The sequence below is a fragment of the Corvus brachyrhynchos genome, unplaced genomic scaffold, assembly GCF_000691975.1.
Source record: "Corvus brachyrhynchos isolate BGI_N302 unplaced genomic scaffold, ASM69197v1 scaffold17, whole genome shotgun sequence".
Taxonomy (NCBI): domain Eukaryota; kingdom Metazoa; phylum Chordata; class Aves; order Passeriformes; family Corvidae; genus Corvus; species Corvus brachyrhynchos.
This window is the reverse complement of record NW_008240046.1, coordinates 4,018,213-4,033,910: the sequence shown is the minus strand read 5'-3', so window position 1 is coordinate 4,033,910 and position 15,698 is coordinate 4,018,213. Positions and strand designations below refer to the sequence as shown.

At 41.4% G+C, this 15,698-nt stretch overlaps 1 protein-coding gene across 9 annotated transcripts in view; it reads right to left on the bottom strand.

Annotated features, from left to right (window-relative positions):
* Positions 1-15,698, bottom strand: part of LIMCH1 (LIM and calponin homology domains 1) — a 110,726-nt gene that overhangs the window by 10,337 nt on the left and 84,691 nt on the right. For 4 of the 9 annotated variants that reach the window (XM_017744491.1, XM_017744488.1, XM_017744492.1 and 1 more), the window contains 11 exons: positions 14,208-14,301; positions 11,705-11,877; positions 10,923-11,037; positions 9,134-9,208; positions 8,422-8,450; positions 7,332-7,415; positions 5,624-5,716; positions 4,548-4,652; positions 3,053-3,189; positions 2,137-2,261; positions 193-316 (listed from right to left, as the gene is read on the bottom strand). In XM_017744491.1, the coding sequence (XP_017599980.1) occupies positions 193-316; positions 2,137-2,261; positions 3,053-3,189; positions 4,548-4,652; positions 5,624-5,716; positions 7,332-7,415; positions 8,422-8,450; positions 9,134-9,208; positions 10,923-11,037; positions 11,705-11,877; positions 14,208-14,301 (1,154 nt within the window). The remainder of the gene's footprint in view (positions 1-192; positions 317-2,136; positions 2,262-3,052; positions 3,190-4,547; positions 4,653-5,623; positions 5,717-7,331; positions 7,416-8,421; positions 8,451-9,133; positions 9,209-10,922; positions 11,038-11,704; positions 11,878-14,207; positions 14,302-15,698) is intronic. The other 5 variants (XM_017744494.1, XM_017744487.1, XM_017744493.1 and 2 more) reach the window with 3 other exon arrangements.

Sequence of the window (15,698 nt, the reverse complement as noted above, 5' to 3'; positions counted from 1 at the left end):
TAACTGTGGTGCCTGTAATGAACAACAAAGTGGATAAATGTTAGCAGTCTCGATGGGAAAGCCAGACATGAAGGGTGTCTTCACACTGCAGGACTAATCAAACCCAACCAATAGAGAACGCTGAGCAGGAGTGTAAGGGAGAACAGAGCAAGTAGGACTTCTCTATCTTTTCAGTAACCTTTATGTCCTCACCTCCTTGCTTCCCCTGCGGAGCTCGGTTGCTGTCCCACAGTCTGGCCCAGGAATGGTCTCTGCCGACCGTCCTCTGTGCACTGTGGAGATTGCTTTGTCAGCAGCTGCTGATTCCAGGAGATATCTACAACAAGAGGTAGGGAAAACTCAACATTTGAGGCAAAATGCTTTTGTCAAAATTTATAGACCATCATGGCGTGTGGGCACACCATAAAGGAGAGCGGTGTACTGTTCCGTAAAACAAACTCCTCAGAAATCCCCCACAAAGTCAGAGACAGGCTTTGGTACATCAGCAGATCTCTGTGGAACATCGTTCCTTTGCATTACCTTCACATAAACGTGACCTACCCTGCTGCTGAATCTATTTCTGAAGGGGGAAAGGGCAAAGTCAAACAGCCATCCACAAATAACACTTGGGAAAATGAAGTATTGTTGTCATAATGAAGGAAACACCCAAGAGACTGAAACTTCTGTGGTGCCAGGGGATCCAAACTTCTCAACAGCAAGAGTTAAAGGGATGGTATAGTAATTGCTCTCCATAAACCTACTGATAAACAGTAAATCCTTCGTAATTTTCTTCTGTGCTTCAAATGGCTCAGTCACAATAACAGCCTCCTAGCAATAAGCAATGATCTGTGTGATGTCCAGGCAGCCAACCATCCTATCTTTGAGAAACAGTGCATTACCTGGACCCTGCAATGTGAATTTGGTGGCTCACAGGATGGGGAGAAGCCTTACCCTGCCATGTGCCAACCACGTGGTTTAGAGAATGAAAACTTTGCTGGGGCCTATGAAAGGCTTGTCACCTATTTTTGATGTCAAGGCAATAAACCCACATGCCTGATTATTTAAGGGCTTAAGAAGGGAGCAAGGATGGATGGGGTGCTTTAAGAGGCAAGAAAGGAGCCGTAAGAATACTTGCAGGGGACCAAATTGTTGAAAAGAACCTAGAAAAACCCTGAAGCAGGGTCATTAGCAGAAGTAGTTGAAAATTGTCAAACCCGTTAAGTTTGCTTAATCACTACTACAGATCCCCAAGGATGTGTTGCTGGGTGATATATATTCAGCTTTCTTTCTGTGTGCAACTTTTATCAAAGCACTAACAATACAATAAAATTGAGACAAGGAAAGCAGACCTACCAAGTTTAATAGACTGAATTTGCATTTGGAGCAAGTAATAACACTGAAAACTCTTCCATCCACAGACACTTCATTTTTTAGAATAATGAACTTTTATGCAGGACTGAAAACAAAAATCTAAAACTTGATTTCAAAATTTGCATTCACTTTCTGTCTTTAGTCCTACTTATTTACTTTCCAGTGTTCACTTATATTAGGTAGATAATGATGTTAAATTCGTGAATTGACCTTTTTTTAAAGAGAGACCCTCATGACAGCAATGCTTTGGGGAAATTCCTTCCTTCAAAAACATCAATACTTATGGGAGCTAAAAAAATAAATTAACTTTAAATGTCATTAGACATTTCTAATGATGAAACTGAGGCAGGTGTCACTTTAGGCTTGGCTTGAAAATGTTACATATCACATGTAGTGATTTTTCCTGGACTGAAACAGACATAAAGAATCTAATTAGGTATCAAAACACAAAATAAGTGTTGGAAATATGCTCCCTGTATCAAGATAAATCCTATATGTATGTACGATTATGTAAAAGATTAAAGATAACCATTTTAACTGCTACTGTGAACATGCAGGCCTATAAACGAGATACCTGCTGCAGAAACTCTCATCTCTGATGAAAACAAGAAGAGTTTAAATTTCACCTTAACATATTCATCTTTGCTAACATAAAATAGATTTTTAGTCTGAAACATTCCAATTTTGAAGATATATGTGTACTGTCAATTTCCAAAATTTTTGAGTTAGATTTCTGCCTGATTTCTATCTGAAGGAGAACACATGCATAGGAAGTCTTACTCTCACCCTGAGTCAGTGGCAGATTCAGCCTGGCAGGTGAGCTCCGCTCCATCACCGGCATGTGGTGCTCCTGTTCACTTCCTCCTTTCAAGATACCAGTCTCTGGGTATCCTGAGAGCACTTTATTTCCACTGCCAATAAAAATAAGTCACATTGTATAAATAAAGCCAGGAAAAAATTCACCTAGAATGTAATGGCAAAATCAGACTTTTGACTATCAGCCTATTTTTTACAAAAAGATTTTTGTTATTGTGTCAGCAACGACAATAACTTCAGTGAATTAACAAGTTTGTCTCCCAGTAGCCCAAGTTTTCCTGCTTACCTTAAACTGCCACTCAGATGTGCTGAAGATTATTTTGGATTTGTGGAAAATGGATTTGTGGCTTCTTTGACAGAAAAAAAGCTTTTATCCGTGTTCTCTATACAGTGCTCAGCATCATTAGATGCCTCCCCTCTTTTGTGAAACCTGTTAATTATCAGTTAAGCAAAGTCCAGGACTTTAAACAGCATCTGGCAATTTTGGGTATGGCACTTCTGAGATAGCCAGGCAATTTCACACAGGTTCTGAGTGAAAACAGCTACTGCTCCTTTATTCCTTCAGATGACTTGTGAAATGTACACAAGACACAGAGCAGTGATGTACAGAGATGTCTGAGCTGTCTAAGGTCTGATCTGATCGCTGTGACAGCCTCTTGGCAAAGCCATACAAGGAAAAGACAAGCCTTCCAATATGCACAACTAGCCCTGTGCAGTGCCACACGTGTGCCAGCCTGCGCGGCCAGTGAATATTGATCAGGATATATTGTATCCAGGCCACCGGGTGCTGGCACTCCAGCATCAATCGTGGGCACATGTGATATCCCAGAAGCCAACAGAACACAAAGCTCCACAGGGTTATGAAATGCTTAGGGTTAATACATACCTCCTCTTTTCTTGCCAGAGCTCGTTTTCCTTGCTCTTCAGAGATGGCATACTGTCCTGCTCCCAGAGCAGCTTTTTCTGCTTTGTACCTTCTTTTTGTTTGCCTTCCTCTGGAAAGCTGTTTGAATCACTTGAATTCTAGAAGACAGATGAAGAGGGAACAAGGAGCTCCCTTTGAATTTGGCATTGGCACACACGTGGGAAAAGTACAGGCTGTCCCTAGATACATTGTGTTGACACACATTATCAAAAAGGACATCTCACATTTATATAGTAGAACCATTTGATCCTGGTAAGGCTAACTTTGGATTTAATTAAGGCTCTAGCTGAAACAGCAACTAGTTGGACTAAACTGAGCATGAAATAAGTTAGGGACCAATTATGGTGTAAAGGATGGCAAATTAAAACTTTCCATTACATACTCTTTGGCAGAAATCCTTGAATTACTTTGAGAGTCTAGACACTCTCCCATTGGACTTGCGAGGACTTTGTGAGTGGCCTCAGCTTGTTGTCTCTGCCTAGGAGCAAAGCATTACTCACATGCACTGGGCATCCTCAAAGGGCAACACCAGTACTACTTCCAAAGTGGTTCTGGAGTGGTTCATACCAGACTCGTGGAACTTGAGTAAGCAATGGCATGAGATCCTTCACTTCTGGGTGCAGGCAGTGTTCTGACTGTTGCATAAGCAACTCCACCAAGGAAGTTACTGCTACACAGCCAAGTGGAAAATTGGCCATGGCTGATGGCCCTGCACCAGGGTGAGTGAGAACAGGGGGCAGGAAGGGTGAGAAGAGAACCAAATGATACAGTACTCCTAATCCTGAAGTTGAAGGGAAGAAGGCAGATGACTGGGTGCAGGCGCCTTACGCAGGAGAAAATGATGTCTGTGAATCCCACACTTACTCTACTGTGATCTCGCCTGGGGTGTCATTCTCTGATCTCTGCAAACACTAATTTAATTAGATGCTAGATGCACTGAATTAAACATTCTGTGCTGCATGAGTAAAAAAAAAAAAAAAAAACCCAGAGAGTAAACATTTCTCTGTTTGTTTTGCTGCTTTCTAGGAGGGATGATGGGAGAGAAAAGGAGGAAAACTGGGGAGGTAGGATTCAGTCTCATCTGAGATATATATAAAGCATTATATTACATTCGAGATTTTGGATTCAGAGAAACCACTTAAGGTTTTGTTGGCTCTGGAAGATAATAAAAAGAAACAGATCTTTTCACAGCACCAGTTAAAGAAGAGAGGCAGCTGCAGAGAGAAAGTTATCACTCTCTGCTCTAGTTGAAAATGGGATGGTAGCAGTTTGCTTGGGAATACAGCTACTCAGTTGTGAAAATCTGTAAGTTACAGCACTCTGAGGTTAAAGAAGGGACCCAGGGAATACCCTTACTCTTTCTGCTCCTAGACTTTGATAGCCTTTAGCAAAGGATTAAACTTTTCACTAAAGATGTCTTACTCTTCAGTGCCTTACTACTCCATGAGAAACTCACCACTGTCTTGTTTCCTTCAGTGGTAGAGGAAGAAGAGGAGAGGAGCTCAGCAGAGTTTGAAGAAACAATGAATGGAACTACAGTATCCTCAATTATCTTGCGTTCCTAAAGAAAGAGGATCAGGAGAGAGTGGGGGTTAAAAATACAGAATGTATCTATGAGCTTATGAAACACAAAAGGAAATGAAGGTTTGGCTATGTGCCATATTTAGATGGCTAGATAAGGACTTGTGGTACTAAGAATAATGGTAACACCTCAATTTTTAATTTGCTTCAAGGTTTTGCACTTCCATTTCTTTTACCATTGCCATAATTGAGATGGAATTTACAAAACAGGAAAGAATATTTCACTTGGCATGGAACTACTGTTTCTCACAGCACCAGTGTATTAAGTTTAATATAAAAATATGAAATTACCCTTGGTACATGAAAAACTTATTCTGAAAGTTGAAAAAAAATTTCTTTTTTAGATCACAAGTATGTCCCTCAAGCACAATGAGAAACCATTCATTGAAATAATGCATAGACAAACTTAAAATATAAATATTTTCCAGTTTCCTGCAATAATGACCCACATAAAACAGAAGAAAACCACTATCTTATAGATTGTTAATATTCCACAACTGCAAGCTTTGAACATCTCCTGTGGATTTTAAAATTTTTTTAAAGGCCAGTTACAAAATACCTACATGATCAAGCCCAAGGCAGACAACAATTTCATCTGGAGTTCCACCAAGTCTAGGCACTGAGTATATGCCAAAATACACAGGGCTCTGCCTCTGGAGGGAACTCTGAGCGTGCCCAGACGCAGCTGTACTGACTCACCCAGACCTGCATAGCAATTAGACACCTCCACCTTTGCGGAGGTGCTGAGGATACCTGTCCAAATATTTAAATATTTTTCCTCAACATCTACAGCAGTGTTTAAGAGAAACAATCCTCCTGAGAATTCAGCCTTAAAGAGCCTTTTAATTAATTAATCTAGGTATGGGACTATTTTTTTTTGTTTTACATGAGTGGGTGCATTTAAATACAAAAAAAAGGTCAATAAACAAGGTCCTCCTTTGAGCATTATACCTCCTCATAGTATCTACGCTCCTCCTCTTCAACTTCCCTCTGGGCCTTTTCCCATTCCTCTTTCAGCTTGTCCTGCTCCTTCTGATACTTCTCCTGTACATGGGTAGAAATGCAGGTAAATTCAGAGCATTCAGTATTAGGAATAAATTGTGTAGTATCTCCACACCAAAAATGAACTTGCTAGAAGTGGTTTAATAAGAAATAGGATGAAAAAAAAATGAAAAATTGGAAACATCCATGGGTGTCAAAAAAAGCTTATTTTTCACTTTCCCCACTTTTTTCTAGGACTCGCATTTAACACCTTCAAACTTCAAGGAACTTTTGACACATTAGAAGAAGTTTAATTTGTTAACATTTTTAAAATCTTTGGTCAGAAATTAAGTTTGTGCTCAAAAATATTAGTAATTCCTTGTTTATCTTACTGTATTAAGTTTCAAAAATGTTTCACAGACCCTGAAACACTGAGACAACGGTTGTACACTAAAATCTTCAGCAAGGTAGCATACAAATGAGCAGGTTTTGCAGATATTGGTACTAATTTAAGAGATATGCCAATATAATTTAAGAATGATGAATAACTATGCAAGTTTAAAAGATAAGCGAATAGCGTGTAAAGGTTTGAAGAGAGTAAGCTTATAATTAGCCAAGTAGGCTATTTTCTTCCTTGATGGGATGATTTCTTAAGAATTGTTTTCACAGCATTTTGCACAAAAAAAAATCTCAAAGAGGTGTTTAAAATTGTTTGCCAGAACTGGTTTGAATATGGAGAAGAATGGTGACTTCCATTTTCCTCTTAACCAGTTCCAATGTCTGTTCAAATTGGAAACCACATCTGCTTAATCCAGAAGAGAAGCATTTATTATTGAGAGAGCACCCACATGTGCCAGAAATATTATGAGAATTTTACACCATTTTAAGAGGTGCAAAATTGGTGACATCAAGAAAGCACAGAGACACACAAGTCCTTTTTAAAAGATTAAAAGACAGCATTTTATTACTCTCTATCCTTTGACAGTTGTTTGCTCTTCTGTTACATGGAAGAAAGATATGATTTCTTTGGGATCAAAGCTAATCACAGTTTCAAAAGACACTCCTGGGAAATTCAGGTTCTCACGGCCATTGTATTTCCTCCAGCTAGGACACAAACCTAGAACTTTTAGAGTTTACTCTACCATTAGGCAAAACTAATGGTTGTCTTGAAGATACTTCCCTCTCTCACAAAACGCTCTCAAACCCAAATCCTTTCATGTCCAAACTCAGTTTGATATTTTCCAAGAACAACCTGTGAACAAAGCAGAATTCTACAAAAATCTATTAAGACCATCATTTTAAAGAAGAGTTGCACAGGCATCAGGGTTAGCAAATTGTCAGTCTCGACAAAGCGTGTCCAAGTAATTAAGTGTTTTGTAGTCTGTGCTCAACATAATTTAAATGTAATTGAGGACCAACACATTTGGTTTAACTCTGCACTGGATTGCAGAACCAAGCCCTTTTGGTCTTTCCATGGAGTGGGGAAGGGAGACCTGAGAGTGCCTAAACCACAGAGAACATGTGTGTGTGTGTGCTCATTTATCACTCAACTGCCACAGAATTCACTCAAGAATCCACAGAGGATGTGGAAAACATGACACAAAATGCCCAGCTTTTGTCCAAAGGGACAATCCAACAGCTGAACCACACACTGGAAGACATACAGTTTCTTCCCTACCTGAAGCAAGCGTTCTTGCTCATGCTGCCACCTTTCCTGGCGCTTTCGCTCTTCTTCTGGATCCCAGGACCAAAAATTGAAACGCTTACGTGAAGGAAAACCAAGCTATTAGACTGTGACACTGCACTTCACACGGCTACCAGAGAAAACTGCACTTTGCCTGATTAAGCCTGGCCAATGATGTTACAATGGGAAATTGAGAACTAGATAAGGATTCTCTCAGTGAGCAGACAATATTCTTGGCTTCACTGACACTTGGGATTGCCCATAGGTAGCCACATGATAAAAAAATAATTTGGTTTGTGAAGAAAGGCTTGGGAAACTTCAACTGAAGTGGGGAAAAAGAACCTAAAGAAAGCTCTAAGCAGCACTGAACAGAGCCACCTCCAGGGACTCAAATTTAAAGAACATACATATTTTGCTTCTCTATAACCTTCTGCACAACATGAAAAGCAGTTTTAGATTGTAAAAAAATATTCTCTCATCTTATGTCTGCTAGCACAACAGCCTATAGTCTTGCTTTTAATTTTTATCCATAATGAAATAAATCCTCAGGCTTCACTAAGGATCCTAAGACATGATGCGTTTAAAATTGTTATAATCAAGGGCAATTTTAGACAGTTGCTGTCATATTCCTTTCCACTATAAGTATTATTTGAATCTCATAGGAAAAGATTATGTCTATTTCTATATGACAAACAGAATGTGAAATACTGTGTACTTCAGAGTAGCATTTGTGGTGTGTTGGTTTTTTTTGTTTCATTGAGGAAACAGAAGAATAATGAAGTCCTTTCATTTCTACGCATTTAAAATAGAATGGTTAATTTAGAATTACATATTATTTTGAGATTGTGAAGCTTTAGTGGCTCCAGCAACCAAACACTGTATATCTAGCTCCAGATAAGAGGAGAATGCATGAATTCCAGATTCAGACTGTGCCTTGATTTGGGTTGTACTTTTCCTCTCACATGTCCATGAGAAAAAAATTCTTATTCTGGTTTAGGCATGTTACAAGACAGTTTGCATAAAAAATTAATTTCTGCTAAACACAAATTGCTAAACCAAATAATAACCCAAAAAAGGTACTCACATTTGATTTGTCACCACTATCAGAATCAGCTATTAAAAAAACAGAACAATGAAAGATTAAATTTAACACAGCAAAATATCCTTAGCCTGTAAACAAATCTACACTATATCTGTATAAAAGAGCTTTATGTTAGTTTCCTATTTGCTCCCACAACCAAATGCAAGGACTAATTGCAAGAAAATAAATCAGAAACCAGATTACACCCATCACCAACAAAACTACTTTTTATCTGGGTATAGAGGAGCACAATATTAACTATCAGATTCTACTCTACCACTAGCTAATGCCATCTACTTCTGGCCACAGATGTTAGCAGTGTTCAGACACCGAGTGTTACCTACCTTGATCTACTTTTCCCTTCATGATTCAGTGCAAGGAAGGAAAAAGTACAGCAATGCTAAAAGAATGGGACTACACTATTCAAGAGCCACAGTTACGAAGAGAACCATTGCCATTTTCTATCCAAATGTCTTTGAAAATTAGACTGATTTAAAGAAATTAAGAAAAAGGTATTTATAGGCAAGGGATTTCTTTTGGGTGCCTGAAACCAGAGCAACACAACAATGTGCAACCCAACAGCTCTTTGTCAACTGTGCAGCAGAGAGGTAGAACAAGTCCCCGTGATCATCAGCTTTCGCCCCAGCCCCACGTCCGAAGACACCTATGGCTGGAGCGGCAGAAGGGCTGGAGCTGCTCTTAGCGCCGCATTTACCTGACTGGGAGAAAAACTGTGAGCGCCGCCAGTTGTTGCGAACCCTAAGCGGAACCATGGCCCCGCGGGGCAGCTCTGCAGGCAATGGCACGGAGACAAAACAAGAAACAGCGCGGTCAAAAGGCGATGACAGACTCTCAGACCTCAGCCACCTTGGTCATGAGAGGGATTTTGTCTACAGTCGCTTTGGCCCATGGCAGCTAATTTACAGTGGACCCGAAGATCACACGGACTGTCTGTATTTAAATGCTATTTTTTGCAACATCGGGGCAGCTCTGCAGGCAATGGCACGGAGACAAAACAAGAAACAGCGCGGTCAAAAGGCGATGACAGACTCTCAGACCTCAGCCACCTTGGTCATGAGAGGGATTTTGTCTACAGTCGCTTTGGCCCATGGCAGCTAATTTACAGTGGACCCGAAGATCACACGGACTGTATGTATTTAAATGCTACTTTTTGCAACAAGCCACCTGAACTTACACGAGAGCTCTAGCACACTAATGCAAGGGCAGCCACTCCTTCAAGTCTTTGCACGGTGCTTGCATTCATTCCTATTGCAGATACAGGTTTTAACAGATTTTGCGAGCCTTTCAGTGCTCTATATGGTGTGAACACTAGAGTGCAGCCAAGTGTTTCAGCACCAGTCAGAACACAGGCAAGAGACCTATGACCTGTTACTTGATACTGGGTTTGATTTGCTTAACATAAAACGATATTGTTCTCGCAGTCTGCTTGGGTAGCACCTCCCCACTAAAAAAAAGTGAGAATTCCATTCCTTTTCAGACAATCACAGAGTGGTTTGGGTTGGAATGAACCTTAAAGATCATCTAGTTTCAATTCCCCCTGCCATGGACTGGGATACTTTCCACTGGATCAGACTGCTCAAAGTTCCATCCAGACTAGCTTTGAACACTTCCAGGGATGGGGCATCCACAACTTCTCTGTGCAACCTGTTCCAGTGCCTCACCACACTCATCATAAAGAATTTCTCCTAATATCTAATCTAAATCTGCATTCTTTCAGGTTAAAGTCTTTATTCCTTCTCCTATCACTACATGGCTTTGTAAAAAGTCCCTCTCCAGTTTTTTCACAGTGGAGCACCTTCAGTAGTTTTAATCTTGAAAACGTTAGGCTAACCAGGATATTACCTATAGTTTAACAAGCTAGGAAGTTCTTATGGGAAAGAAAACTTCAGGGAAATTTTTCTCTCTTTCTTCCACAATACCCACATAAAATGCAGCTTTAAAATAAATTTTAAATCAAACTACTAAACATTATCAGTCTCAAGCAAAACTTTGTCATGAAGGCACGGGGAAAAAAGGGTTCTGCATTGCAAGAACTTGTGCTGGGCAGTGGTCAAATTCAAGGATGTGGCCAGATATGTGTATTGTTCATCTATGAAAAGGAGCTCCACAAGAGCAACTGAGTGCAGAATTTATTGCCAGAAAATTTTATCATGAAATAAAACCAATTGATAAGTCATATTCATCTGTGAGCAGCAGTATGTAATACTCATTGACATAATAAACCCTTTACTGCTAGGCCAAGTAAATGCAAGATAGGGCTCTTCCTCTGCTGTGTCAAATTTCTGCTGTTGTGTTTAAGAGGAATAGCCAGAAGAGTCCTTTGCATCAGAGAAGCCACACTACCAATATCAGTCAATAAAAATAGAAAATAAATGTTTTAGCTCCAAAACCCTCCAAGTTATCGATTAAGCACTTCTCCCTGAACGTCACATGCCCATATTCAGCTACTGTCTGGCTGAGTTTTCCAAATGCTTCTTGCTCACCTTGTAGACCAGAATTATGCAGAGTAACTTGGCTGGTCTCCGGTAGTTTCTTTAAAAACGGCAGCACTACACTCCCCTTTTCTTCCAGGGCTTTTGCTTTCATCACCTGTTCAGACATTTGGGAGCAGAAAACGGTATTTAAAAAGCAACAGGTTCAATCAAAGGTTAGTTTAAACCCTTTCTACTTATTTTCTGAAACAACATTACCAAAGATGAAGCCTCTATCTCCAGAATTACAACATGGAGTTGCAGTACTGAAGTCCTGTAAGTAACTGCCAGCTGTTTCCTGTTGACATTCACACTGCCCTGCACACCAAAGTCAATCCTCTACCGACATCTAGCTCACCAACATCTAATTCACCTGACAGAGCAGTATGGTCACAGCCATTTGTCACCTCTACCACCACCTGCACTTGTTCAGCACTTCAGGAGGACTAAGGGGTTAAGCTCCACGGTCTACACCTTCTGGATACTCTGCCCTCCCAACAGGTGGTGGGACTGGGGTTTGTAGGTTAAGTTCTCATTTCTAGTCCCGCCAGTTTACAGGTTCAAACACTACAAGCAGACACGTGGAGTTCCTTTTGAGGGGGAACTTTCTGACGACCACAGGATCTGGCAGCTGAAACCATCCTTCCGGGTCATGCTTTGAATGAACTCCTGAAGTGACATTATATGGAGAAAAATACCAATTTGCACAATAAACATTTCTGTGTAAGATCTTTCTCTTTTTTTTTTTTGTTTTGTTTTGTTTTCCGCTCCCTCCTTTTCTTGTCCATACATACCTCCTGTGTAGGAGGGAGCTCTGCTTCCTTCTGCTGCTCTATTTCAGCTTTCTTCACATCTTTCTTGCTCGAAGCAGTTTCCTCTGAAGAGACAGGACTGGGAAGAAATTCTAATCTCTTCACAACAGGGCTGGCACAAGCTGCAGTTGACTTGAATTGCTTTTGATCTAAACCTAATCCACACATATAAGAGATAATGTTGCAAGGTTAAGATACATTTTCAAATAAAATGTTTGCCTATTTCTTACAATCCAGTTTCTTACTGGATATACTGTGAGCCCATTTACTAGATGTTTTGAAAAAATAAACTTTTTTCAACACAGGAAAAACTAATCTCTCAGAGAAGACAAGACTCAAATAATGAAATCACCTATCAAAATTTATGTGGTTACACTTGACTTGGGCTTCATGGGACACCCTTCATGGTCAACAAAAATAGAGAAGAAGTCCTTGGAAAAGAGTCACACAAACTCTTTCAGACACTCCTCTGGCTGAGACGAGCTGTAACCTACAATGGGCCTATTGAGTTAAGATCTCTTTACTGAAGTTATGTGATGAATCCTATCCTAAGATGCTACAAAGACAAGTAGCTATATGACACGGTCTCACTCTCAGCACTGGAGGATATTTCAGCTTGCCTATTTTCACTAAACCTACCACTTCCACTGACCATCAGTTAAGCATCAGACAACAAACAAACTGCTAACAGGCAGCCTTGGACTGGAATAACCTAGCTGTCATCTAACTCTTAAAGAAATCCAACAAGTTGATGCTGATTCCTGGGAGAAGGGACTATAAGCACACAGGTCTACAGCTGAGGACTGTGACAGCTGATACCACCACTGGAAGCAGAGCAGTTGCCAGCATCTCAGGCACTGAATAAGCACCCAGACATCTCTCCAACCTCCTAAAGAAGAAACTTCAGATCCTGTTCCCTTTCCAACCACAGCAGCAGTGGCGGCTTCTGAATATACCCTTTTGACAGGCTGGGAGAGCAAGCTAAGAAAGAGATGCAGCCTAAGACTCCACTAAGAACGTGCACACCAGCAGAGACAAGAGCTGCTCCTGCTTCCAAGGCAGATGCACCCTCCTTCAGGGCAGTTCCCCCACCATCAGAGGCATAGGAGCCACAGCATGGAAGTATTTGGCTTGTACTGAACAGCAAAGGAGGTTGTTTACTCTACAAGATGTTCACAGACTTTGGACCCCATCTATCCCTCCAAAGCAGACATAATGAAAACCCCATGTTACTTTGCCATTTCGATCTTTGCAATGCTATCTCAGTTTTCCTTGCCAGACAATACTAAAATTTGCTGTTAATCTTTAGCATTTCTGACAGCAGGGGAGCTGGAGCCAAAGTGGCTTTGTGATTTGTAGACAACACCAGCTCATCACTGTTGACTCTTGAGAATTTGGTCATTTCATTACAAGATTGCACCTTCTACATTACCTTCCAGATGCAATTCAAAATTGCTAAACTATGTACTTTGGCATCTAGGAGCCAAAGTAATTAAGTCAGCTAATGAGCCCTTGCTAACAGCCCATGTGCTTCTAATCTTTGGGGAATGGTACCTCACTGATGTTCGAGGGCAAAGCTCAATTGTTCAAGTCACATTTATCCCCAACAAATAGGAGCATTATGCTTACACACCAACTGCAGCCAGAGATCTCATTTAAATACCTATTTGATACAGTACTTTTTACTTACTCATACCAAGCTGAACTTTGATAGACCCATTAAAAAAAATGAACAACAAAAAAATACCATGAACTTAGTATAATAGCATACAGCAAATAAAGTGCCTACTCAAAGACAATGTTTCAGAAACATACTTTTGAGGAAAACAGCTTAAAATTCTACCAGCAAATTCCTTTCCCTGGATTAGGAATCATGCATAAAGGCTTTAAAGCAGAAAATTAGGAGTCTACATAATACTGTCCATTTAAAGCCCCTATGGGGACTCAAGTGCCCCTTCTTACTCTTTCTTCCCCATTCCTTAATGTCTTGGGGAAAAAAATGTGTCAAACAGAAGCTATTACTGACTGGCAGCTTCTGCCCTTGTTGCTTTCTGGTTACAGCATGCTGTGGCACTGACTTTGCACTTGCACAAATGGCCAAGTGGACAACTCAGGTGTGTCATTTCAACCACAGAATGACACAACAGCCCAGGCTGGAAGGGACCTCGACAGACTACCTTGTCCTGCATTTTGTGGGAAAGAGAGACTAGAGGAGATTCTCTAGCACTGTGTCCAGCCGCACCAGAAAAACCTCTTGCCACAGGGGCTCTACCACATCCCTTGGAGGCTGCTGCACTGAATGACTGTTCTGACTGCAATCAATTTCATTTCATGTCAAAATTACTGACATCTGCAGCATTTTCTAATGAGCCCTGTTGGTGCTGCTGCTGATGCTCCTATCAGATTCCTGCCACAGGATGTACCTCAGTCCAGGCCCGTAAGTGAGGAAGGGCAAGGGCAGGGGTGAGGGCAGCAGCACACCCACCTGGGGATGGGCACGCTGCGGGGGCAGGTGCCGCACTGCTGGGGCTGGGCTCGGCTTGCAGGCTGTCAGCTCCATCCAGTTCCACCGGGGGGGCCTGGAGAGAGGAACACAGCATGGAGTGAGTGCAGTGGAAATAAAAGCATGTGCTAATTCCTCAGGGCAGTGCTTGCTGCTCCTTTGTAGTGTGTTTGAACCACATCAGCTTGGAGCTCAGCAGGGCATTGGGGAGAATGTTTCAGAGCAATATGCGCCCGTTCAGGTATTGAATGGCTGTGCTTTAATCTCCTTTTCAAATCGCTCATCATCAGCCATTAATGTGGTTGGTTTGGAATAGCTCCTACAAGCTTTAAAACTGTAGGATATCTTGGATTGTGTTAGCTGGAGATAAGCATACATTTCCCCCCTAGTTTCACCTTCCAGAATAACACAAAAACATATGCATTAGTGAACAGATAGCACATACTAGTGTTGGGAAAGCGGCAAAGTAATTAAATACTTCCTTTATTTCACGGTTGTCTAAACAATCTGTTATCCGAGGGGAAAAGCCAGAGTTTGTATTAAAGGTAATGAAATACTTGAAACGCTATTAAGAGAGGACTGAAAAAATATGGTAAGACCATATCAAGGCAATAATTCAAACGCCTTTGAAAAGCAAGCTTCCTGACCTGGACAGGGCTGTTGCAGAGTTAAAACCACACTGTCAAAACAAGGGTAACACTTCAGCTGATCTATTCAGCGGCCTCCACCATACATCTGCTTTTCCAGAAGGCAAGTCAAGAAAAATCTCCAGCAAAGCTATCAGCCATTGCCCATAGCTAGTGCTTCTAATGCATCCAAGATCTCGAAAACGGCACATTGAACGGAGGAAAATAAAAAATGCAGACTACTTTTAGAAATAAGAAGTAACATATTTCAGAATTAGTCTATTGTAGACTCTCTTTCCTGTCCTCCTCCCACTCCTCCATCTTCTTAACAGCTGCAAAGGAGGAAATCTGATGACATTTCCTCTTTTCTGCAGGCAGGAATCAGACCTCCACCTTCTGCATGGATCTTGTTTCCTACCCCTGCAGGCTCACATGAACCTGTGGCCCCTTATCTGAACATGCCCCATGAAAAACAGACCTGGGCTCTCACAGCTTGGTCACTGGGGACATCTGCTGACAATGCCAACAGGATCTCAACACCTATGGACACACCATAAAGCTCCAGGGAACTTTAATGCTGGCAAAGCTTGTGAATCCCTGCCTCATCTCCTCTCTGGAGGGAGGCGTGCTCTCAAGAGGGGCAGGGACCACGTCTGGGAAGATGCCCTGCAAGGAAATAGTGCAGACTGGTGTGGGGCCATGGCCAGGGCCAGTGACCCAGGCAAGCCCAGCAGGCAGCCAGCAGTGCTGGGAACAAGAGAAGGGGCCTGCCAAGGGCTGTGCTGCCACCTCTCAGCAGGACAGGCGCCAGATCACAGCCACGAGTCTCTAGAAGGGGTCGGCACAT